The sequence below is a fragment of the Mustela lutreola genome, chromosome 1, assembly GCF_030435805.1.
Source record: "Mustela lutreola isolate mMusLut2 chromosome 1, mMusLut2.pri, whole genome shotgun sequence".
NCBI lineage: Eukaryota > Metazoa > Chordata > Mammalia > Carnivora > Mustelidae > Mustela > Mustela lutreola.
In genome coordinates this window covers 95,937,953-95,962,718 of record NC_081290.1, presented here as the reverse complement: position 1 = coordinate 95,962,718, position 24,766 = coordinate 95,937,953, and the positions used below count along the sequence as shown (strand labels likewise).

At 37.1% G+C, this 24,766-nt stretch overlaps 1 protein-coding gene across 5 annotated transcripts in view; it reads right to left on the bottom strand.

Moving 5' to 3' along the window:
* ARSJ (arylsulfatase family member J) overlaps positions 1–24,766 on the bottom strand; it is an 86,806-nt gene that overhangs the window by 3,980 nt on the left and 58,060 nt on the right. For 2 of the 5 annotated variants that reach the window (XM_059169852.1, XM_059169862.1), the window contains one exon: positions 589–669. The exons of the other annotated variants lie outside the window; for them this stretch is intronic. In XM_059169852.1, coding sequence (XP_059025835.1) covers positions 589–614 — 26 coding nt within the window. In that variant the 5' untranslated portion in view covers positions 615–669. The remainder of the gene's footprint in view (positions 1–588; positions 670–24,766) is intronic. 5 annotated transcript variants of the gene reach the window in all.

Genomic DNA, 24,766 nt, shown 5'->3' with positions numbered 1-24,766 from the left:
TCCAAAACATTTACTTGTGAAACCATCAATTTTGTATGAGTACATGACAAATTGGTAACGCCTATCAGTATAAGCGCTGAGTAAATTTAAAAATGGAAAAATCTGTATGGGTAAGAATTTTAATGAATTATGAACTAAATAATTCTATGCAGAAAATGTACTTGGTGAGAGTATCTATTCAATTCATTGAATGGCTAACCAATGGGTTTTTAATCAAACTGGGCATTTTCTCAGCTAGTACTAAAGGCAAAAGTAATTGAGCCTTTTGAAAAGCATGAAATACAGAAAACGCTCACATAAAAAAGAGTAGGAAAGAAGAGATCTGCTTCTTTCAGGAGAGGGTACAGTGTTAGCAGATAAATAAGAGACATTAGAACTATTAACTGTATGGTTTCCACAACCTAGAACAGTCTTCATATTGGAAAATTTAGAACCAACAACATTAAGGTTTGGCAGCAGCTCATAAACAGAAGAGAACTTTTCAGGACAGACTCATTAAATGGATTCAAGACTTTGGGGCCAAACTGGTGGAGTTTAGGGTAGAATTTGGGTCATGGGTTAATGGTAGAGTTTGGGGGTCAGACAGACCTGGGATTGAATTTGCTCCACTGCATATTAGCTGTGTGACTTTGGGCAGTACTTAACCTCTCTGATCCTCAGTTTCTTCATCTGTAAAATAGGGATAATAATACATATTGCGTTGTTGTAACATTGAAAGAGAACATAGAATCTGATAAGGAGAGTACATCGATGACAGGTTTTGCTATTATTACCTCCAAGTTCTGAGTCATATGTTCCTTACATATTTGTACAAAGTTTTATTATTTATAGGCATTCTTTCACATGCATTATTATGTTTAGTTCTCACTGTAACAGTGAGAAGTAGGACACTTTTATGTTAATTTTATAGATAGAATAGAGATATAGAGATGACCCACAACTCTTCCAGCCTGCCCCACCAACCTGTGAAATTGATTCCTGAATGACAGGAGTTAAATCTGATTCTCTCTCTATTCTTTTTAAGAGTTAAAATCAGTACTTCTTGGATGCCTGGGTGGCTCAGTTAGTTGAACATCTGCCTTGGGCTTGGGTCGTAATCCTGGGGTCCAGGGATCAAGTTCCACTTCAGGCTCCTTGCTCAGCAGGGAGCCTGCTTCTCCCTCTGCCTGCCTCTCCCCCTGCTTGTGCTCTCTCTCTCTATGACAAATAAATAACTAAAATCTTAAAAAAAAGTAAAATGAGTACTTTTTGAAAAATCAAAGAGCAGGGGAAAAAATGTCATCAGTTTTGAGAAGCAAATCTGTTCTAACTTTCTAATTAAAGAAAGGAAGGATTTTTGTAAATCAAATAGTGAGATTTATATTGATCCAAGAGAAATTTGAGAACAATTTTTGAGTAGATGATTTGTGAGTATTTCAAAAAGCTAAATTAGCTTCATTTTTTTTTTCTTCTCTATGTTACTTTATTAATTAAAAAAATTTTAAGCTCCATTTTCTTTTTAAAAAAATATCAGCATTAGGTAAACAGTTTAGGAAAATGATGGGCATTTCAAAAATCTGATCATTTTCTTAAAAAATAATGAAAAAACCCCCCATATGGTAACATTGTATATTTACCAAAAGAATGATAATATTATACTTTAATACCAATTAAGGCATACAGATAATTTTCATTTACATGAAAATTGTACAAGTCTGTGGATGAGGCAGGAGTGTTCCATTTATTATTTTCATCTAGTAACAACAAAAGCAAAAAACACTGAAACTCAGAGTAATTTAGTGGTTTGTCAAGTTTTACAGCTGTAAGCCTTGAAAAAAAAATCTGGAATCCAGATTTTTGGCTTTAAAGGCTTTTCCATGAACACTCACAGATTATTGAACAGTTAGACCCATTTAAAATTTGGGTTAGTTTATTTGCATTTATTCATTTGCTCAATTAAGCAGTATACTGAGGTGGGTATTATGGAGGGCACATATTACATGGAGCACTGGGTGTGGTACATAAACAATGAATTCTCAAACACTGAAAAGAAATAAAATAAATTTTAAAAACTTATTTAAAAATTTTAAAAAATGCGTGCCAAGTACAAAGTTGTTGTTTGTTTTTGTCCACTACCTCCTGGTACCCAGAGCTTTGATATCCTTAAGTGAGCTCTAAGTCAAGATCAGTAATGGCAGTGACTTTTATGTATGAGTTCTCTGAACCTTGGGATCAGGTTGGGATGGAGTCAGTGCTTTTAGTCATGGAGAAGAGCACTGAATGTTAGCAAATTATTTTCTTTCAAGGAGAGGGTGCATGGGTGGCTCAGTGGGTTAAGCCTCTACCTTCGGCTCAGGTCATGATCTCCAGTCTTGGGATCAAGCCCCACATCAGGCTCTCTGCTCAGCAGGGAGCCTGTTTTTCCCCTCTCTCTCTGCCTGCCTCTCTGCCTACTTATGATCTTTCTCTGTCAAATAAATGAATAAATAAATCTTTAAAAAAAAAAAACAAAAAAGAAGAAGAAGGAGATGATTGAAATCCAGGGAAGAATCTTTGGCTTGATAGTGACTTTAACTAGGCAGCAGCAACTAGCTTGATGATCAATAATTCTTCAAAATACAAAATAGTGTATTGATCTATATCATATAGGAGGAAGAGTTGATATTATAAGTGGCCTAATCAAGACTCAAAGTAATAAAAATGGCCTGAAATGTCAAAACAAAGAAAGTGAAATATAGATCAAAAATTAAGGAGGTGCTCAAAGAGTGAAGGGAATACATCAAAAAGATGTAGAAGCCTGAATGAAGGGGATCTCACTGGCTGAATATGGGACAATGTGAGTATCAAAATAAATAGTGATAGTAAAAAATTTTACACACTGAATAAAATAGGGAAACCCTGAGTCCATACTATTATAAATAAATTGGCAAATAATAAAAATTTGCTATGGAATAGGATAATGGTATAGTCTCACAATACCTCCCACAAAACATGTGATAAGAGAGTAACTGTGCAGGGATGCCTGCGTGGCTTCGTCAGTTAAGCATCTGCCTTTGGCTCAGGTCATGGTCCCAAGGTCCTGGGATCGAGTCCCACATCGGGCTCCTTGTTCAGTGGGGAGATGGCTTCTCTCTCTGTCTGCTGCTCCCTCTGCTTGTACTCTCTTTCTCTGACAAGTAGATAAATAAAATCTTTAAAAGAGTAGCTGTAAAGTGAAAGCACCTGATAAGCACCATATTAATCTAGTGATCAAAGTTAACATCACCAATAACTGGGACCAACTGTCATGTGCCTGCTGATAGGATGCAATGAGAAGAACACAACGTGGTGTGCCAGCCCAAGATGCAGAACCTGAATCGATGTGCATAACCTGAGAAGACAAGAGGCAAACCCGAATTGAAGGATATTCTACAAAATAACTGGTCTAAAATATTCAGAAGTGTCAAGGTGATGTAAATCAAAGAAAGAATGATTAATTTTTCCAGTTCAAAGAAGAATAAGGAAACACGACAAATAAGTATAACATGTAATTCTGAATTGGAATAGTTATGATAAAGGACATACTTTGAATACTGGCAAAATTTAAGTAGGGTCTAAGGATTAAATGGGATTAACAATGCTAATTTCCTGGTTTTCATAGTCTCGGGATCCAGCATAGAAAGAAATTTTGTTTGTAGGGAATATAAACAAAAGTATTAGAGATGATGGGGCATCAGGTTGGCAGTGAACTCTCAAAAGGTCCAGGAAAAAATGTTATTTGTGTTGTACATGTATGGTACTTGACTTTCTCTGGAATATGAGATTGTTTAAAAAATTTTTTAAAAAGTGTAAGAAAATCTAATTGGGAATAAATGGAAGGCACTGCATGGTAAAAAGCAATGATTTACATGTTTCTTATGGATCTGGGAAGTTGGATATATCAGACTATGAATTTGAAAAAAAGCAAAACAGAAAAGAGCTAAAATGCTAATAAGATCTTACATTATATAAGGGCAGTGTGCAAATTCTAAGAAGTAATAATCCTACTCTCTGCTAATCAGAATATATCTGGAATAGAGTACCCAATATTTAAACATGGTCCCCCAAATAAATGTACACTTATTTATTTATAAATGGCACACATGGACTACTGTACTAATTTTTGAACATTATAAGGATACACAAAACAGAAATGAAAAAGAATGGGATAAAAATAAATATAAATACTGGTATTTGTTCTTGTATCCTAATGAATGATCCTGCATTGCCCTGCGGTGTATGTATTCCAATATGGAGAGAGCTGGTACAGAAAGTTGACTGTGAAGAAATAACAACTGAAACACAGGGAGTAATGAGAAGGCTATTACAGTAGTGTAGGTCAAAGGGGTGGCTTGGACTACCACCTAGTGGCAGTAAAAATGGAAGTGGATAAATCAGATGTAAAATTTGAATTTAGAACTGATAGGACAAAATCAGTGAAGGGCGTGTAGTGGGAAAGGAAAAGGAAAAAATCAAGGACTTCTGAATTTGTGGCTTTCATATTTTGGTGAACAGTGGATGGACCAGCTGATCTCTTTTCTGTTCCAGAGTATGAGTATACAACTCCGACTAATGGATAACATTACAAAATGGTACATGGCAAGACGACAACACAAACAACAACTAAAAAAACCCCACAACTAAAAAAAGAAAAGAAAAGAAAAGAAAAACAACAAAATAAACTATATGATCATCTGCCAGGGAGTCTGTAAAAGATGTATCTGAGGGGTGCCCTGGGTGGCTCGGTGGGTTAAAGCCTCTGTCATGATCAGGTCATGATCCTGGGGTCCTGGGATCGAGCCTCGCATCAGGCTCTCTGCTCAGTGGGGAGCCTGCTTCCTTCTCTCTCCCTGCCTGCCTCTCTAACTACTTGTGATATCTGTCTGTCAAATAAATAAATAAAATCTTTAAAAAAATTTTTTTTTAATTTAAAATTTTAAAAAATAAAAAAGATGCATCTGAATTGGGAAAGGAGTGTTAGGTTACCTCTAAGGTGCCTTCTAACTCTAAAAATTCATGAATCAAGGATGACGGGTCAATGTTTCCTTAAAGAATGCTGTGCAACTTCAGAGCAGCTTTACATAAACAAGTTTATAATATTACGTACAGGTATTTGATTAAGAAGTTTCCACAATGGATCTGTATATATTTAAGTTCTTTCTTTGAATAATATAATGTAAGCTTAAAAAATAGCTTTTTCACAAAATATTCCTGAATGCAGTAATCATGACTAAAAAAATGAACTAATTTTGAAATTTAGTCTACTTTTTTTTTATTACCATCTGGGTACCATGTGAAGAAAATTCCATATGAACAATAGTAAATCTAGATTTGATGCCAAAACTGTTAAAGTCAATGGCAATCATTCTCACTTCCCTGCTAAATTAAAAGACAAAAGCTAAGTGGGACTTTCAGCTTGGCATTAGAATGTATAAAGACTTTTGTAATCTTTTTAAATATTAATTTATATCACTAGGTTCTGGTAGCGGCAGTAGTTTTGAATTCTCTTTTTTCTAGGAATGTCTAATACAATATTGTTTTAATCCAATTACATAGTTAATGTACCCTTACAAATACAAGATACATATAAAGATAAAATATGAATCCTCATGGTCCCATGCAGACTCCAATATCTAGTATTTTTGTAGAATACAAAATCAGCCAATAGTGCGGGAGAAATTGGTATTTGAAGGGAAGGAACCAGGTATAAGAGACTATAGCGTATGAATTAAATGTCACTCAGATATTTATAAATTAGAAAAATAAAACTAATTTTCCATATTCTGAAAGATGTTCTTTATCACTTCCTTCCAAAGGACTCTTTTATCTTGAAGACTGTTATTCTATTTATAGGCCTTAATTTCTTTTTTTTTTTTATTGTGTTATGTTAGTCACAATAGGGTACATCATTAGTTTTTGATGTAGTGTTCCATGATTCATTGTTTGCATATAACACCCATTGCTGCACGCAATCTGTGCCCTTCTTAATACCTCTCACCAGATTCACCCATCCCCTGTCCCCCACCCTTCTAAAACCCTCAGTTTGTTTCCGGGAAATAATAGTCTCTCATGGTTCATCTCCCGCCCTGATTTCTCCCCCTTCATAACGTCCTCCATACTATTCCTTATGTTCCACAAATAAACACAACCATATGATAATTGACTTTCTCTGTTTGACTTATTTCACTTAGCATAATCTCCTCCAGTCCCATCCATGTTGATGCAAAAGTTGGGCATTCAGCCTTTCTGAAAATTCCATTGTGTATATGGACCACAACTTCTTTACCCATTCATCTGTTGAAGGGCATCTCAGCTCTTTCGCAGTTTGTCTACGTGGACATTGCTGCTATGAACAGTGGGGTGCCTATCTCTCTTCTTTTCACTACATCTGTATCTTTGGAGTAAATACCCAGTAGTGCAATTGCTGGGTTATGCAATAGCTCTATTTTTAATTTTTTGAGGAACTTCCACACTGTTTTCCGATGTGGCTGCATCAATTTGCATTCCCACTAACAGTGTAAAAGGGTTCCTCTTTCTCCACAACTTCTCCAACATTTGTTGTTTCTTGTCTTGTCAAATTTTGCCATTCTTACTGGTAGAAGGTAGCATCTCAGTGTGGTTTTGATTTGAATTTCCCTGATGGCTAATGATGATGAACACTTTTTCATCTGTCTGTTAGCCTTTTGTAGGTCTTATAGCCTTTGTAGGTTAATGTCTTCTGCCCATTTTTTATTTGATTATCTGTTTTCTGGGTGTTGAGTTTGAGAAGTTCTTTATAGATCTTGGATATCAGCTATTTGTCTGTAGTGTCATTTGCAAATATCCTCTCCCATTCTGTGGGTTGCCTTTTTATTTTGTTGACTGTTTCCTTTGCTACACAGAAGCTTTCTATGAGGCCAGCATTACCTTGATCCCAAAGCTAGGCAAGGACATCATTAAAAAGGAGAATTTCAGACCAATATCCCAGATGCCAAAATTCTCAACAAGATTCTAGCTAATAGGATTCAACAGTGCATTAAAAGGATTATCCATCGCAACCAGATGGGATTCATCCCTGAGGTGCAAGCACAATTCAACATTTGCAAATCAGTGTGATAGAACACATAAATAAGAGAAGAGACAAGAGCCACATGGTCCTCTCAATTGATGAAGAAAAAGCATTTGACAAAATACAGCATCCTTTCCTGAGAAAAACTCTTCAGAGAATAGGGATACGGAGAACATTCCTCAACTTCATAAAATCCATCTACGAAAAACCCACAGCAAATATCATTCTCAATGGTGAAAAGCTGAGAGCCTTCCAACTGAGATCATGTGACAAGGATGCCCACTCTTGCCACTATTGTTCAACATAGTACTAGAAGTCCTAGCAACAGCAATCAGACAACAAAAGAAATAAAAGATACTCAAATTGGCAAAGAAGTTAAATTCTCTCTTCACAGATGACATGATACTCTATGTGGAAAATCCAAATGTCTCCACTCCCAAATTACTAGAACTCATACAGCAATGCAGTAATGTAGCAGGATAAAAAATCAGTGCAGAGAAATCAGTTGCTTTCTTATACACTAAAAATGAAACTGTAGAAACAGAAATTAGAGAATCGATTCCATGTATAATAGCACCAAAACCCATAAGATACCTTGGAATAAACCTAACCAAAGAGGTAAAGGATCTATACTCTAGGAATTACAAAACACTCATGAAAGAAATTGAAGACACAAAAAGATGGAAAAACATTCCATTCTCATGGATCAGAAGAACAAACATTATTTTTTTTTAAATTTTTTTATTTTTTATAAACATATATTTTTATCCCCAGGGGTACAGGTCTGTGAATCACCAGGTTTACACACTTCACAGCACTCACCAAAGCACATACCCTCCCCAATGTCCATAATCCCACCCCCTTCTCCCAAACCCCCTCCCCCTAGCAACCCTCAGTTTGTTTTTATTAAAATGTCTATTCTGCCCAGAGCAATCTATACTTTTCAACACCATCCCAATCAAAATATCAATAGCATTTTTCAAAATGTTGGAAAAAACAATCTTAAAATTTGTATGGAACCAGGAAAGACCCTGAATCACCAAGGAAATGTTGAAAAAAGAAAATCAAAGCTGGGTGCATTACATTGCCTAATTTCAAGCTATATTACAAAGCCACAATCACCAAGACAGTATGGTACTGGCACAAAAACTGACACATAGACCAATGGAAGAGAGTAGAGAGCCCACATATGGACCCTCAACCCTATGATAAAATGATCTTTGACAAAGCAGGAAAAAATATCTGATGGAAAAAAAAGTCTCTTCAATAAATGGTGCTGGGAAAATTGGACAGCTATATAGAGAAGAATGAAACTTGACCATTCCCTTACACCAGACACAAAGATAAACTAAATGGATGAAAGACCTCAATGTGAGACAGGAACCCATCAAAATCCTAGAGGAGAACATAGGTAGTAACCTCTTCAACATTGGCCACAGCAACTTCTTTCAAGACACATCTCCAAAGCAACGGAAACAAAAGTAAAAATGAACATTTGGGACTTCATCAAGATAAGGGCCTTAATTTTATCTTTCAGTTAATTATATCTTCTGACAAAGGGTATAAGTGGGAAATAGGTACCATAACAACTCAATGTCTAGATTTTTATCTCATTCATGAGATGAAAAACGAGTCATAGTTTGGAATGAGTTACTTATTTAAAACTCGTTCACCTACCTTTAGCCAGACACTGCTTACTTTGGGGGTCATAAATTTGAAGGAGATGATTCCTGCTCACAAGACACTCAGTTAGCAAGCCCTTTTGCTCAACCATAGACTCCACCAGTTAAAATCAGAAATAGAAAAGATAGCTTAACTCATGCTCTAACTAAAATCCATTGTGCTTATTTCTTATCAGACCTCCTTGAGGCATTAATGAAGCGGTCTGCACCCAAAATAAATTTCTCTCTCTTTTCCAAAACCCCCTTTCTTGAATTATTGGCTTCTCTTGTGACAAGTTTATCTGAGTTTGTTGGGCAACACTGTTGGCAAACCCAGCCAGGAGCTATGCTTTTGATTTGTTGGGATTCCTCGGGATGGAGCAGTTGGCATGGCAACACAACAGGGCTTCCCCTCATTTCCTGAATCCGGGCTATGATGGATAGTTAGGTAACAAGTCTAGTGACAGACAGTCTAGGGACAAGTCTAGGGACAGACAACAATTAGAGGATCATCATAACAGGAGTAAATACTGCAAGAAAGACAACCATAGCATTCTCTGAGTACTCATAGAGGGTTGAGAAATTCTCTCAAAAGGGGCCATGTTTGATCTGTAGTAGTATCTAGGTGAATATGGGGAAAAGGCAGATATAGTATCTAGGTGAATGGGGAAAAGGCAGATATTTGAAACACCAGGAACAATATGGACAAAAGCATGAAGTCACAAGGGAACATGAATCTGAGGTGATTCTTGAGGAAGGAGGTGTCAACCAGGTGAAGAGTTGAAGGGAAGGCAGATTATTTCAATGAGAGGAACAGAACATTCAAATGCACCAAGGGAGAGAATTTGGCCCTCTGTGGATCAACAGTTCCAAATATGAGAACGGAGATTTGGACATATCTTGATGCAAGATGAGACTACAGAGACAAGTAAGTGCCAAGTTAGATAGAGTTGTATTATAGCATACAGCTGTACAAAGGTTTTTGTACTTAATGTGATGATCACAGAAAACCACTGAAAAACTTTTGAAAAGACTAATACATAACAAAAGTTCGCATTAGAAAAAACAATCTGTAGTGTGAAGGGTAGATTGTAGTGGAATAAGACAAAGGCAGGGGTGTTTGCCCTAGTGCTTGAGACACTTACAGTTGAAACATAGGCCTGTGACAATAAGAATGAAGAGAGGACTCTAACGAGGCACGTCTGAGAGAGCTACAGGCTGTGTGGAACATGGGACAGTGGATGTTAAAAATGAGTCCCAAGTGTCTGGGCTGGGGTGTGGGGTAAAAGGAGTTTTCTTGCATTAAGTTAAGAAAAGTAGGAAGAAGAACATGAATGAATAAGAAGATGATGAATCCTGCTCTGTGTTTGGTTGGATGCACCTGTAAGATACCCAGCTGGAGATGGAAAAGATGAAATAACTCCTAGATTTGAGACTCATTAACACAAAGGTGGCAGGTGAATTCATGTGAGTACATGAGGCCATCTAAAGACAAGAAGGAGACTAAAGGCTAAAGATGGAGCCCAGGAAATATAATCACTCAGAAGAAAAGCAAGAGCACCAGTGAAAGAGTTTGAGATGAAATAGCTGCTGCCTGAATTAGAGTAGTAAAGGGAAGTTTTAGAGCTGACTGCATCACATACGGTAGAGAAGCCAAGAAGGTGAGAATTAAAAGACAACAACTGACTTGGCAATAAGCATGTATGACCTTGTAGGGGCCAAGAGGAGGCTGCCACAAGACAGGCTACTTTGGAAATTTATTTATTTATTTATTTATTTATTTATTTATTTATTATGTTTGACTTATTTATTTATTTATTTTTATTTTTAGAATTTTTTGATTAACATATAGTGTACTATTAGCCCCCCACGGGTACAGGCCTGTGAATCACCAGGTTCACACTTCACAGCACTCAACACAGCACGTACCTTCCCCAATGTCCATAACCCAACTACCCTCTCTCTCCGCCCCCCTCCGCAACCCTCAGTTTGTTTCGTGAGATTAAGTGTCTCTTGTGGTTTGTCTACCTCCCAATCCTATCTTATTTCATTTATTCCTTTCCTACCCCCCAAGTCCCCCACATTGCCTCTCAACTTCCTCATATTGGAGATCATATGATGATTGTCTTTCTCTGATTGACTCATTTCGCTAAGCATAATACCCTCTAGTTCCATCCACATCATCGCAAATGGCAAGATTTCATTTCTTTTGATGGTTGCATAGTATTCCAGTGTGTGTGTGTGTGTGTGTGTGTGTGTGTGTGTGTGTGTGTATACCCCACATCTTCTTTATCCATTCATCTGTTGATGGACATCTAGGTTCTTTCCATACTTTGGCTATTGTGGACATTGCTGCTATAAATATTCGGGGGCACATGCCCCTTTGGATCACTACATTTGTATCTTTGGGGTAAATACCCCGAAGTGCAATTGCTGGGTCATAGGGTAGCTCTATTTTCAACTTTTTGAGGAACATCCATGCTGTTTTCCAGAGCGGTTGCACCAGCTTGCATTCCCACCAACAGTGTAGGAGGGCTCCCCTTTCTCCACATCCTCACCAGCATCTGTTATTCCCTGACTGTCAATTTTAGCCATTCTCACTGGTGTGAGGTGGTATCTCATTGTGCTTTTGATTTGTATTTCCCTGATGCCTAGTGATGTGAAGCACTTTTTCATTTGTCTGTTGGCCATCTGGATGTCTGTCTTTTTTCCATTGGACATTCTTTCCTGCTTTGTTGAAGATTAGCTGACCATAGAGTTGAGGGTCTATTACTTGGCTGTCTATTTTGTTCCATTGATCTATGTGTCTGTTTTTGTGCCAGTACCATACTGTCTTAATGACGACAGCTTTGTAATAGAGCTTGAAGTCTGAAATTATGATGCCACCAACTTTGGTTTCTTTTTCAACACTCCTCTGGCTATTCGAGGTCTTTTCTTGTTCCATATAAATTTTAGGGTTATTTGTTCCATTTCTTTGAAAAAAAAAATGGATGGTATTTTAATAGGGATTGCATTAAATATGTACATTGCTTTAGGTAGCATAGACATTTTCACAATATTTGTTCTTCCAATCCATGAGCATGGAACATTTTTCCATTTCTTTGTGTCTTCCTCCATTTCTTTCATGAATACTTTATAGTTTCCTGAATACAGATTCTTTGCCTCTTTGGTTAGGTTTGTTTCTAGGTATCTTATGGTTTTGGGTGCAATTGTAAATGGGATTGACTCCTTAATTTCTATTTCTTCTGTCTTGTTCTGGTGTATAGAAATGCAACTGATTTTTGTGCATTGATTTTATATTCTGACACCTTACTGAATTCCTGAACAAGTTCTAGTGGATTTGGAGTGGATCTTTTGGGTTTTCCACATAAAGTATCATATCATCTGCAGAGAGTGATAGTTTGATTTCATCGTTGCTGATTTGGGTGCCTTTAATTTCTTTTTGTTGTCTGATTGCTGAGGCTAGAACTTCTAGTACTATGTTGAATAGCAGTGGTGATAATGGACATCCCTGCTGTGTTCCTGACCTTAGTGGAAAAGCTCTCAGTTTTTCTCCATTGAGAATGATATTCCCTGTGGGTTTTTCATAGATGGCTTTGATGATATTGAGGTATGTAACCTCTATCCCTTCACTTTGAAGAGCTTTTATCAAGAAAGGATGCTGTTCTTTGTCAAATGCCTTTTCAGCAGCTACTGAGTGTATCATATGGTTCTTGTTCTTTCTTTTATTAATGTATTGTATCACATTGATTGGTTTGCAGATGTTGAACCAATCTTGCAGCCCTGGAATAAATACCACTTGGTCATGGTGAATAATCCTTTTAATATACTGTTGGGTCAGTCCTATTGGCCAGTATTTTGGTGAGAATTTTTGCATCTGTGTTCATCAAGGATATTGGTCTGTAATTCTCTTTTTTGATGGGATTTTTGTCTGGTTTTGGGATCAAGGTAATGCTGGCTTCATAAAGTAAGTTGGAAGCTATCCTTCTATTTCTATTTTTTGGAACAGTTTCAGGAGATTAGGAATTAATTCTTCTTTAAACGTTTGGTATAATTCCCCTGAAAAGCCATCAGGCCCTGGGTTCTTGTTTGTTGGGAGATTTTTGATGACTGCTTCAATCTCTTTACTGGTTATGAGTCTGTTCAGGTTTTCTATTTCTTCTGGTTCAGTTGTGGCAGTTTATATGTCTCTAAGAATGCATCCATTTCTTCCAGATTGTCAAATTTGTTGGCGTAGAGTTGCTCATAGTATGTTCTTATAATTGTCTGTATTTCTTTGGTGTTAGTTGTGATCTCTCCTCTTTCATTCATGATTTTATTTATTTGGGTCCTTTCTCTTTTCTTTTTGATAACTCTGGCCAGGGGTTATCAATCTTATTAATTCTTTCAAAGAACCAGCTCCTGGTTTCATTGATTTGTTCTACTTTTTTTTTTTTTTTTTTTGGTTTCTATTTCAATGATTTCTGCTCTGATCTTTATTCTCTTCTTCTGCTGGGTTTAGGCTTTCTTTGTTGTTCTTTGTCAAGCTCCTTTAGGTGTAGGGTTAGGTTGTATATTTGAGACCTTTTATGTTTCTTGAGAAAGCCTTGTATGGCTATACATTTTCCCTCAGAACCACTTTTGCTGTGTCCCACATATTTTGTACAGTTGTGTTTTCATTATCATTTGTTTCCATGAATTTTTTCAATTCTTCTTTAATTTCCTGGCTGGCCTATTCATTCTTTAGAGGGATGCTGTTTAGTCTCCATGTATTTGGGTTTTTTCCAAATTTCCTCTTGTGATTGAGTTCTAGCTTCAGAGCATTGTGGTCTGAAAATATGCAGGGAATGATCCCAATCTTTTGGTGCCGGTTGAGACCTGATTTAGGACCGAGGCTGTGATCTATTCTGGAGAATGTTCTATGTGCACTAGAGATGAATGTGTATTCTGTTGCTCTAGGATGGAATTTCTGAATATATCTGTGATGTCCATCTGGTCCAGTGTGTCATTTAAGGCCTTTATTTCCTTGTTGATCTTTTGCTTGGATGATCTGTCCATTTCAGTGAGGGAGGTGTTAAAGTCCCCCACTAATATTGAATTATTGTCAATGTGTTTCTTTGATTTTGTTATTTAATTGGCTTATATAGTTGGTTGCTCCCACGTTAGGGGCATAGATACTTAATATTGTTAGATCTTCTTGTTGGACAGACCCTTTGAGTATGATATAGTGTCCTTCCTTACCTCTGATTATAGTCTTTGGCTTAAAATCTAATTTATCTGATATAAGGATTGCCACCCCACCTTTCTTTTGATGTCATTTAGCATGATAATTTGTTTTCCACCCCCTCACTTTAAATCTGGAGGTATCTTTGGGTCTAAAATGAGTTTCTTACAGACAGCATATTGATGGGTTTTGTTTTTTTGTCCATTATGATACCCTGTGTCTTTTGATTGGGGCATTTAGCCCATTTACATTCAGGATAACTATTGAGAGATATGACTTTAGTGCCATTGTATTGCCTGTAAGGTGACTGTTACTGTATATTGTCTCTGTTCCTTTCTGATCTACTACTTTTAGGCTCTCTCTTTGCTTAGAAAACCCCTTTCAATATTTCTGGTAGAGCTGGTTTGGTATTTACAAATTCTTTTAGTTTTTGTTTGTCCTGGAAGCTTTTCATCTCTCCTTCTATTTTCCTGATAGCCTACCTGGATATAGGATTCTTGGCTGAATGTTTTTCTCATTTAGTGCTCTGAATATATCATGCCAGTTCTTTCTACCCTGCCAGGTCTCTGGATAAGTCCACTGCCAATCTAATATTTTTACCATTGTTTGTTACAGATTTCTTGTCCCAGGCTGCTTTCAGGATTTTCTCTCTGTCATTAAGACTTGTAAGTTTTACTATTAGGTGATGGGGTGTGGACCTATTCTTATTGATTTTGAGGGGGGGTTCTCTGTACCTCCTGGATTTTGATGCTTGTTCCCTTTGCCATATTAGGGAAATTCTTTACAATAATTCTCTCCAATATACCTTCTGCTCCACTTTCTCTTTCTTCTTCTTCAGGAATACCAATTATTTTAATGTTGTTTTGTCTTATGGTATCACTTATCTTTTGAATTTTCACCTCGTGGTCCAGTAATTGTTTGTCTCTCTTTTACTCAGCTTCTTTATTCTCCATCATTTGGTCTTCTATATCACTAATTTTCTCTTCTGCCTCATTTATCCTAGCTGTAAGAGCCTCCATTTTTTTTTTAAGATTTTATTTATTTTTTAGAGAGAGAGAGAGAGAGACAGAGATCAAGCACAGGCAGACAGAGTGGCAAGAGCCTCCGTTTTTTATTGCACCTCATTAATAGCTTTTTAAATTTCAACTTGGTTAGATTTTAGTTCTTTTATTTCTCCATAAAGGGCTTTTATTTCTCAAGACAGGGTTTCTCTAATATCTTCCATGCCTTTTTTGAGCCCAGCTGGCACCTTGAGATCATCATTCTGAACTCTAGATGTGACATATTACCAATGCCCATATTGATTAGGTCTCTAGCCTTTGGTACTGCCTCTTGTTCTTTTTTTTTTTTTTTTTTTTGTGGTGAGTTTTTCTGCCTTGTCATTTTATCCAGATAAGAATATATGAAGAAGGGTGCCTGGGTGGCTCAGTGGGTTAAGCAGCTGCCTTCAGCTCAGGTCATGATTCCAGGGTCTTAGGATCAAGCCCCATATTGGAGGGGGGTCCCTGCTCAGCAGGGAGCCTGCTTCTCTCTCTCCCTCTGCCTGCCACTCTGCTTACTTGTGTTCTCTATATCTCTGTCAAATTAATAAATAAAATATTTTTTTAAAAAACTGTATATGAAGGAGAAAATAAAGTACTAAAAGGGTGGCAAAGACCCCAGAAAAATGTGTGTGAACCAAATCAGAAGAGCCCAAATCATGGGGAGAGGAAAGGGGGTAAAAAGAAGTTCAAAAAAAAAGAAAAAAAAGAAAAAGAAAAAAGGAAATATAGATATTAGACTGGTGAATAGAACAGAGCCACCCATTTAATTTTGGGAGTACTTTTTGTCTCTTAGAAGAAACTACCTCCCAAAACTTTAAAGAAAGAAAGATTATATACATACATACATACACACACATACATACACAAACACACATACAGAAAAAATATATATGTATATATACAAATATGTGTATATATATAAATATAAAAGTAAAAGTAAACATGATGAAGAGATGGAATATGACTGTAAAGATGAAAAATTTTTAAAAATTCTAAAAAAGGAGTTGATAAGATAAGTTGGTTGGGAAAAGAAAGAAAAAGAAAGTGGAGAGAATTTGCTCAGACTAGAACAAAGTCCTGTGCTAAATTTAGGGTATATTTTGATTTATTAGAAGAAGTTGTATCCCAAAAGTTTTTAGAAGAAAAAACCCCATGTGTATACAAAAAGTAAAGTTAGATACAATGAATGATAAAATATGACTATAATAATGAAGTTTCAAAAAGATTTTTTAATGAAAGGTATTGTTAAGATATACTAGTTTAAAAAGATTAAAAGAGGAAAGAGTAAACGTTACAAAAACTAGAATAAGAAAAAAAATTAATTAGCTTTGCAAGACTAAAGAATCATGGGGAGAAAGCCATGAATTCCATGCTTTGCTTTCTCCTTCCCTGGAATTCGGCTGTTTCCTTGATAAGTGAGCTTGGTCTTGGCTGGATTTCTTGCTGATCTTCTGGGGGAGGGGCATGTTGTAGTGATTCTGAAGTGTCTTTGCCCCAAGGTGGAATTGCACTGCCCTTGCCAGGGCTAAGTAATCTGCTCTGGTTAGCTCTCAGGAGCTTTTGTTCTCTGATCACTTTCTGTAGAGTTCTGGTGGATGGGAATGAAAATGGCAGCCTCCCAATCTCCTGCCCAGAGGAGCGGAGAGCTCAGGGCCCCACTCCTCAGTGCCCCTTCGGAGAAAAGCACTCAATCACTTCCATCTCCCTGGCCTCGGGCTGCACATCGAGCTCACCCAGCCTGTGACCAAGCACCTCTCTCTCTGGCACACAGCCCCACATGGAGTCACCAAACCCTGCATATCCCTGCCGCTCTTCCGGGGGATCTCCTTGGTTCTGCCACTTGTGGGGTCCCTGCTCAAAGAGCAGTGGTCTGACTGTGCCACACATCACAGCTGAAGGTAACACTGAGCTGAGAGCTTACTCCTCGGCTCCATCTCTGTGACTAGCTTCCCTGCTCTAATACCTGCGACTTCTGTGATAATCAGAAACCCCTGATCCTTCGGTGATTCCACAGGACCTGAGACCACACTGTCCCCTTGAGGGTTCCACCCCCGCTTAGCCTCTGGAGTAATGTCCCTCAGTGGAGCAGACTATTAAAAGTTCAGATTTTGTGCTCCCATGCTCCACCGCTTTCTGGGAGCTGGCCACTCCCCCTGTCATCTATCTTCCCGTTACTTTGGATTCACTTCTCCACACGTCCTACCTTTCAGAAAGTGGTCAACTTTCTGTTTCTAGAATTGCTGCTCTTCTTCTCTTTGATCCCCTGTTGGATTTGTAGGGGTTTGGAATGGTTTGATAAACTATCTAGCTGATCTCCTGCTACCTGATGTCATCTCAGCCTGCTATTCCTCCCAGGTGAAATTTATTTTGAGTTAAGTACAGCAAATTCAGAAAAAGCTCTTTACCTCCCCCACAACTTCCTGGATGTACCAGCAAGAGAGATAGTATCATAATTTCCTTTTTACCTAAGAAACTTTACCATATAAAGGGAAACCTTTATTTTCTAAACATCTCCCCTCACCTTCCTGCTAATCGACTTCCTTCTCTTTTTCCCCCCAACTGTTACCCCTCTCCTTAGCTCAGGAAGTCAAATAAACCTCATGTTGCCTGTCTCTGGAAGTTCATGTCTTGTATGAAACTAAATTTGATTTTCTCCTGTTAATCTGTCAATTTGATTCTTAGTTCAGCTAGAAGGACCTTGAAGGGAAGAGGAAATTCTTTCTTCCTGACAACATAGTAAACCATATTTTAGTCGAAGTCCAGATTTTAGTGACTTGAGACCTGAATGGAAAGTAGAAACTGTGAAATTATTAATTTTCCATGAAAGTGGATTTGGGAAGCTAGAAGGAGCTATACCACTCAACACCAGTTAGAGGAAGAATTGTCAATTATAGACCACAACAAAAGAATCTTCAACAGGAAAGAATGATCAGTTATAGGCCCTACCAGGAAAACATGTACACTACATCTTCTAAAAGAAATCAAATACCCTGGTTTCTCAGCCAATGAGAAACCATCATCACCCTGAACTCTTACTTTTCTCTGGTGGACCTTAGTTCAGAGCAAACTTTCCCAACTTTCACCTTCTTCTCTATAAAGTAATCTTCCTCTTCTTTGTCTGTTGGATTTGCCTATCTGTGGTTTTGCTGTAGCTTGCAGTTCTTGAATTGTAATTCTTAACTATTCTTGAATAAACTCATTTTGCCAATAAAATAATTGGCTTTTTTAAAAAGATTTTATTTATTTATTTGACAGAGAGAGAAATCACAAGTAAGCAGAGAGGAGGCAGGCAGAAAGAGAGGGGGAAGCAGGCTCCTTGCTGAACCGAGAGCCCAATGCGGGGCTCGATCCCAGGACCCTGAGATCATGACCTGAGCCGAAGGCAGAGGCTTAACCCACTAGCCACCCAGGTGCCCCAATTGGCTTTTTTTTTTTTGTTGGTTGACAAAATGTATATAGATGGTGAGTATAAACTTAATTTCAAGATGTATAAACAGGAAGAGAAGAGAGAAAAAAAAAAGGAATACAGTGGGGTTCCAAGTGCTGATGTGGGTGCAATGCTTATGATGTATTGTTGACTAAAAGAACATCTGGCTAAGACAGAATTTCTATTGTATTATTACATTTTTATAATGAAAAATGTGTACATTCCATGAGGGCAGGGACTATACACTGTTGTTCTGCATCACCTGAATTTAACAGGACATTGATAAATATTTATTGAATGAGTAAATGAATGAGAGTGAGTATATATTCATAGAAAGAGAAAAATGTAAAGGTATTCTCCAAATAGTTAAACATGATTATTTCCAGGGAGATATTAATAAGAAGAGGTAGCTTTCACTTCCTGATATATAAATTTATATATAATTTATATGTAAGTGAAACTTAGGTGAATGGGTGTTAAAATTACATAATTACATATGGGATTAATTTTTAATTTAAAATAAAAAAGAAATTAAATTCTAAATGAATGAAAATGTTCCTCTCATCAAGGAATATTCTTCCTATTAGAGACTTCTACTCAGGAGACCACCTTTAGACCAGAAGAAAGGAGATGGAATGAGCTAAATGAATTCTATAATTATCCCTTAGAAGCCAGAGAAGATGATCCATTTAACCAAAAAAAAAAAAAAAGATTAACTTGTCAAGTAACTTAAAAATTCCTGGCTTTGAATGGTCTTTCCTCATCAGCAGCACCTGCTGTTCATCCTTGAAATTGCCTTGCTCATGTACAGTATGTTAACATTTACAATATCAAAGCTTTTGCTACACTGAATACAGTTTTCCTGGTCTCATTAGAAACATGGCTGCAAATAACATGTTAAGTGATTTCTTTCGGGAAATTTTCCTTTTAATCTTAAAGCCAGTATTCATTTTGTCAATTCAGATGAAAGAATGAATATGAGAGATCATATTGCTCCAGGCAGGGCTGGACTGACCAAGGAAACTGTGGGAATGCATCTCTACTCACCTTAAGGTATTAATCAGCACTACCTTAAAGATATAATCACCAGATTCCCCTCGTAACTCTCTAGCATACAGATTCCAAGTCTCTTGAGATGGAAAAGACCTCCAGGAAATCGGACATAGTGGCACCAGAGCACCTGCTAGCATGACTTCATGGGCCTAATCAACGGTGTCCCCCTTTTCAGGAGAACCCCACCCCAAATTTTGCCCTTAAAATCCTTCATTTGTAAGTCATCAAGGAATTTGGAACTTCAGAGTTTTAGCTCCAATTCTCCTGGGTGGAACCATACCAATAAATAGCCTGTCTTTCTTTACTGCAAAAGCTGAGTGTCAGTTTTTACTGGCTTGCTGCACATCAGGTGGATCAAACTTTTATTTGGTTTGGTTACAGTCTTATCTATAGTATGTGTGTGAATTCTTGGTAGTGTCCATCAAAAGGCAAATTCACTTCCCAGCTAGACGGTCTTCTCCCTTTTTTTTCCCATGTTTTCTTTTCTTCTGAAATTATTCCTTTTGAAGACTGATACTTTCTACTTCACTAAAAAAAAAAAATAGCCAAGACATAAATAAAAGATTACCAAACACTTGTCTAAATGAATAATCACTTATATAGTTAGCATGTTCCTTTTCTGTAAAATTATTTACAGAGTAAAATTGAACTCCAGAGGTATATTTATAATTATTAAATTTATAGAGACTATTTTAAGACCATATATATTTCATAAAACAAAATGTAACCATACTGTCAAAATAAAATTTTCTAATTTTTTTTTTTTTGCTATTCTCTTTACTACCACAGAGTATTATTAAATCATTTTTTAAATGTGCAAGTTCTAATGTCCTCCATTCTAAACAGAAAATTCATTTGAAGGTATGGACCAGAGAATACATAAATGTTAAACCACATTTTACATTATCAACTTTGCTCTAGAGACAGGATGGGTTAAAGAAAATATTCGTGACAGAGAGGGAGAAGCGGTCTCCTTGCTCAGCATGTAGCCTGATATGGGGCTTGATCCCAGTACCCTGAGATCATGACTTGAGGTCAGATGCTAAGCCACCCAGGTGCCCCAGGGCTGCCATATTTAAGTCCACCATTTTCTTTATAGTTCTAACTTTGAACACAAAAAATTATGAAGAGTTTGACATTTATGTTCACCATGTGGCTTCTCTAGGAATTAGCTCCACAAAAAGTGGTAACATTCTTGCAGTCTTGAACAGAATTACTTCCTCTTAGCCATGGTTAGGAATTACTTTTCAAATAACTGAGTATCTTTGCACTGAAATTACCCACACATAGTGGGTAATTTCATACCCTACATGAAAGTATTTCATGTCAAACTCATGTGGAACTCATTAGTGTCTTAGCTGCAAGTCAGGTGAAAATAAACTCAAAGTAAAGATGGTTTAGCAGGGAATATGTAATCATTATATAATTGTTGGGGAATGTGACAAAAAAGACATGCCTGCCAATTGACCCTTGAGCTGGACATGGGCACTAGGAGGCTCCTCACTCTCTCCCTGGTCCTGGGAATGTAGGTTCCACTTGTCTTCCCTGTTCCCAGAGGCTGCTCCAATGACAGAGCCTGGAGATGGTGATGTGATATTGAAAGAACCTGCACCTTATAGGTGACTGAGTCCAGTTACGGCCTCTTTATAAGCTTTTAAGATTTTGGGGGAGGGTGTAGGGATCCATTCAACTTGCTGCCACCGAAGACAAGCCTTTTATGTAAATTCCTATTGCTACTATTAAAAATGTCACCCCAGCCCCCAAAAATGTCACCTACCAACATGGAGTGGCTGATTTTTTGGGTCTCTCCCTGCTGTCTGTGAATGAGGACAGGTTTCAGATTATACCAGGAAATCTATAGAGAGAGTTGTGAACTTACATTCTTCAAAGCCACTAGATTTACTAACACTTTCAGTTGATTAGTGTTATTTTTTAAAAGATGCTTATAATTCTATCCTACATAGTAGTTTCAACTAAAGAAAAAGAGAACTGTTGAATAAAAACTCCATTAATTGGTAATGACCAAATTCTCAAGGCTAGAGTCATGCATTTTCACACAGGCATCATTAGATTTAGCACTTAGGTGCCAAATGGTATGTATTAGATATTTTTTTTCCTAAAAGCTGAATTCATGGACTTCTGTCTGTGACTTGGCCATTTTATTGGTTTCTCTCTAAATTCTAACAGTGATGACTATTGATTCTATCTTGAATACAGATATTGAATTATTTTGAATAGCTTAGGATTTATTATTAAAATGGCAGCATTAATAAGCAATTAGTCCTGGCAGATAAGAATGTGGAACTGATATTTTATATTCTGAAGTGTTGAGCTTTATACATAGCTTTAAATGAGTGTAGGAAAATTAGCAAATTAGAATGGACCCCTCGTCCTAATAATTATTATAACTACTCCTTAATCAACTATATATATAACAGATGGCTATAGCTGTGTTAATTTTATATAATAATTCTTTTCATTCAACTTTAAAAAAAAAGATTTTATTTATTTATCTGAGAAAGAGGGAGAGAGTGAGTGAGCACAAGTGGGAGAGGAGCAGAGGCAGAGGGAGAAGCAGGCTCCCTGCTGAACAGGAAGCCCAATGTGGAATGTGGGGCTCGATCCCAGGACCTTGGGATCACCACCTGAGCCAAAGGCAGATGTTTGACTGATCCACCCAGGTGCGCCTCAACTTTCTTCTTTAAGTAGGAAAATGAGGGGTGCCTGGGAGGGTCAATGGGTTAAGCTTCTGCTTAGCTCATGATCTCAGGGTCCTGGGATCAAGCCCCACATCGGGCTCTCTGCTCAGCAGGGAGCCTGCTTCCCTCTCTCTCTCTCTGCCTGCCTCTCTGCCTACTTGTGATCTCTCTCTCTGTAAAATAAATAAATAAAATCTTAAAAAAAAAAGTAGAAAAATGACCAGAGTATTTGTCATAGTATTCTCAAAAATCTTTGATATGTTTGAAATGTTACACAGTGATAATAAAAATAATGTTTAAAACTAGAAATAAAAAGGAAAAATAAATACACGCTGAAGATCTCTAATAGATTAAAACCTATTGCCTTGAAACATACACCAGGGGAGGAGATTCTCCCCACTCTGGCTTACCATCAGAACAACATTATCACAGTTAATCTTCATCCTTCTTGCTGCAGTTGCTAGTCAGCCCTCTATTCCCCCCCACCACCACCACCCCAGGAAACTTATCCAAACATTACAAGTAAAGTGGAAAGTAATCATTATACAGGCATATTATTTTCCTCAGGAGAGGGCTCACTGCTTATAGACTTAAAAGGGCACTAATGGTAAAGTTCACAGTGTTTATTTCACATGTGCTCTGGCAACAATCCTCTTTATTTTCTCCAAAGGGATTGCCCTGGTGGTCAGGGTTGGGTCTGCAGCCCCCGGTGTCTCATAGGACAACAGCCAGCCATTTCCTGAATAGTAAGTGGGAAAATGTATACCTTTCTATTTGTTAGAAATCAGGTTGGTGGAGGGCTTAGTTGAGGCCATATATTATCTCTGGATGTGGTGCCCAATGACCTGACATCAAAGATGTATTCCAGGATGTATTGTGGAAACAATCCAGCCTATGTGGTAGTACTGAGAAAAACGCACAGTCTTAGGAATCCCAGTGTCTGGATTTGAATCCTCCTCCTTACTGGCTATGTAGCCTTGGGACAGCCACTTAACCTGAACCTCAGTCTCTTCTTTTTTAACAGAGATATTAATACTAGCAATGTGTCAACTCCACAGGATAGTCCACTCCCTTTTTGGCTAGGATTAAATAAAATGCTTAAAACATACTGTAAACTGTAAAATTTTATACAAATGCTCATTATACTAATTATTACTGCATCTTGTCTTTTCTTGTGCCCTTCCTGCCCATCATCTTTTCAACTCCATGTTCTCCTCCTCCACTGCCCTATTGTATGAAAGTGATCAAACCAAAACCAAACCAAAGCAAACACGTGATTCCATTGCTTGGAACTAGTGAACTAGTATCTTTCCCATTCTCTTTCTTCCCAGCATTTGGACTGGAATTTCCAATTGTCAGTTGTTTTCCCCACAGAGTTTCTTTCCTTTCCTTTTACTTGACAAATGTGTCAATTTCTCTAAATGTTTATGAGGACTTCAAAAAATACAATTCACATTGCTCTATAGTGAGACCCAAGTTCTTGCCAATTACTTAGCCTTATTTTTATGAAATAAATATTCTGAATGGAAATAGTTTGTGAAAAGCATGGGTATTGAGTCTATAGGAATATTTACAATATGCTGAGTTATAATGACTTATAAACAAAAACCAACTTATCTATCAATTGTCTGAGTCATAATTTCCACTATTAATTTAATATATACATCTTGACATATTTCAGAAGAGATAAACTTATTCCCCCAAATTCCATTTTGAGTACTTTAATAATAATTAATGTTTATTTTATCTATCTGAAGGAATATTTGATAGATAAATCTAAGGTGGGATACACTATCCAATTTTTTTCTTATTCTTTATTCACACCATAACAAATAGGCTTCCAACATATTATACAAATCTGCATTTATGACCTTGGGAAAGCACACTCATTATTGAGCATAGGTTTCTCAGTTGACTCTGTTCTGGAAATCTCCCAGAAGGGACCATTAAGATTTGTTGCAGTAAAAACTGTTCCTTATGGTACTGCTTCTGCTAGTGCTCATTGCTCCTTTCCTGTGCTATTGAGAGGAATTATATGTCCTCATGCTATACTTTTCCTGACAACTTCTTTAAAAACTTGTATTATAAGATCCCAAACTGTTATCTCTATGTTCTTGAGATTTTGCAATCCTAGAGAGCTACGTAAATCCTGAAAACCTATGTTGTTTTAGCTGTCTTCTTACTAGAATCCCAAACACAGATTCTTAAAATTAGATGAAGGTGTTTCTATAGCAAGATAAGGGAAAGTGCACACAAAAGTGCAATGTGCTAGATTATATTCAAAAGTTCTATTAATGTAGTTCTTAGATGTCATACTCAGGAAAATAATGTATTAGAAAAAAGTTATCAAAAATAGATCATTCTACTTCAATAGTAATATAATTGGAAACATATTAAGGGAATAGTAAGGGATTTTGCTCTGCTAAAGGAGGGTTATGTTATCTCCCTTTGTAATTTACCAATGTATTATTAGTGTTCCATATGTCATACGCTTTTCAGAAACTTTGAAATTCTATTAATTATCCTTATCATAAATTTATTTTACTTTGAATTTACTATCCTGTGAAAACAACAGAACTGAGCAGAAACATGGAAATTTCATTTCAGAAATTCAGAGGCATCAGTTTCCTTATTT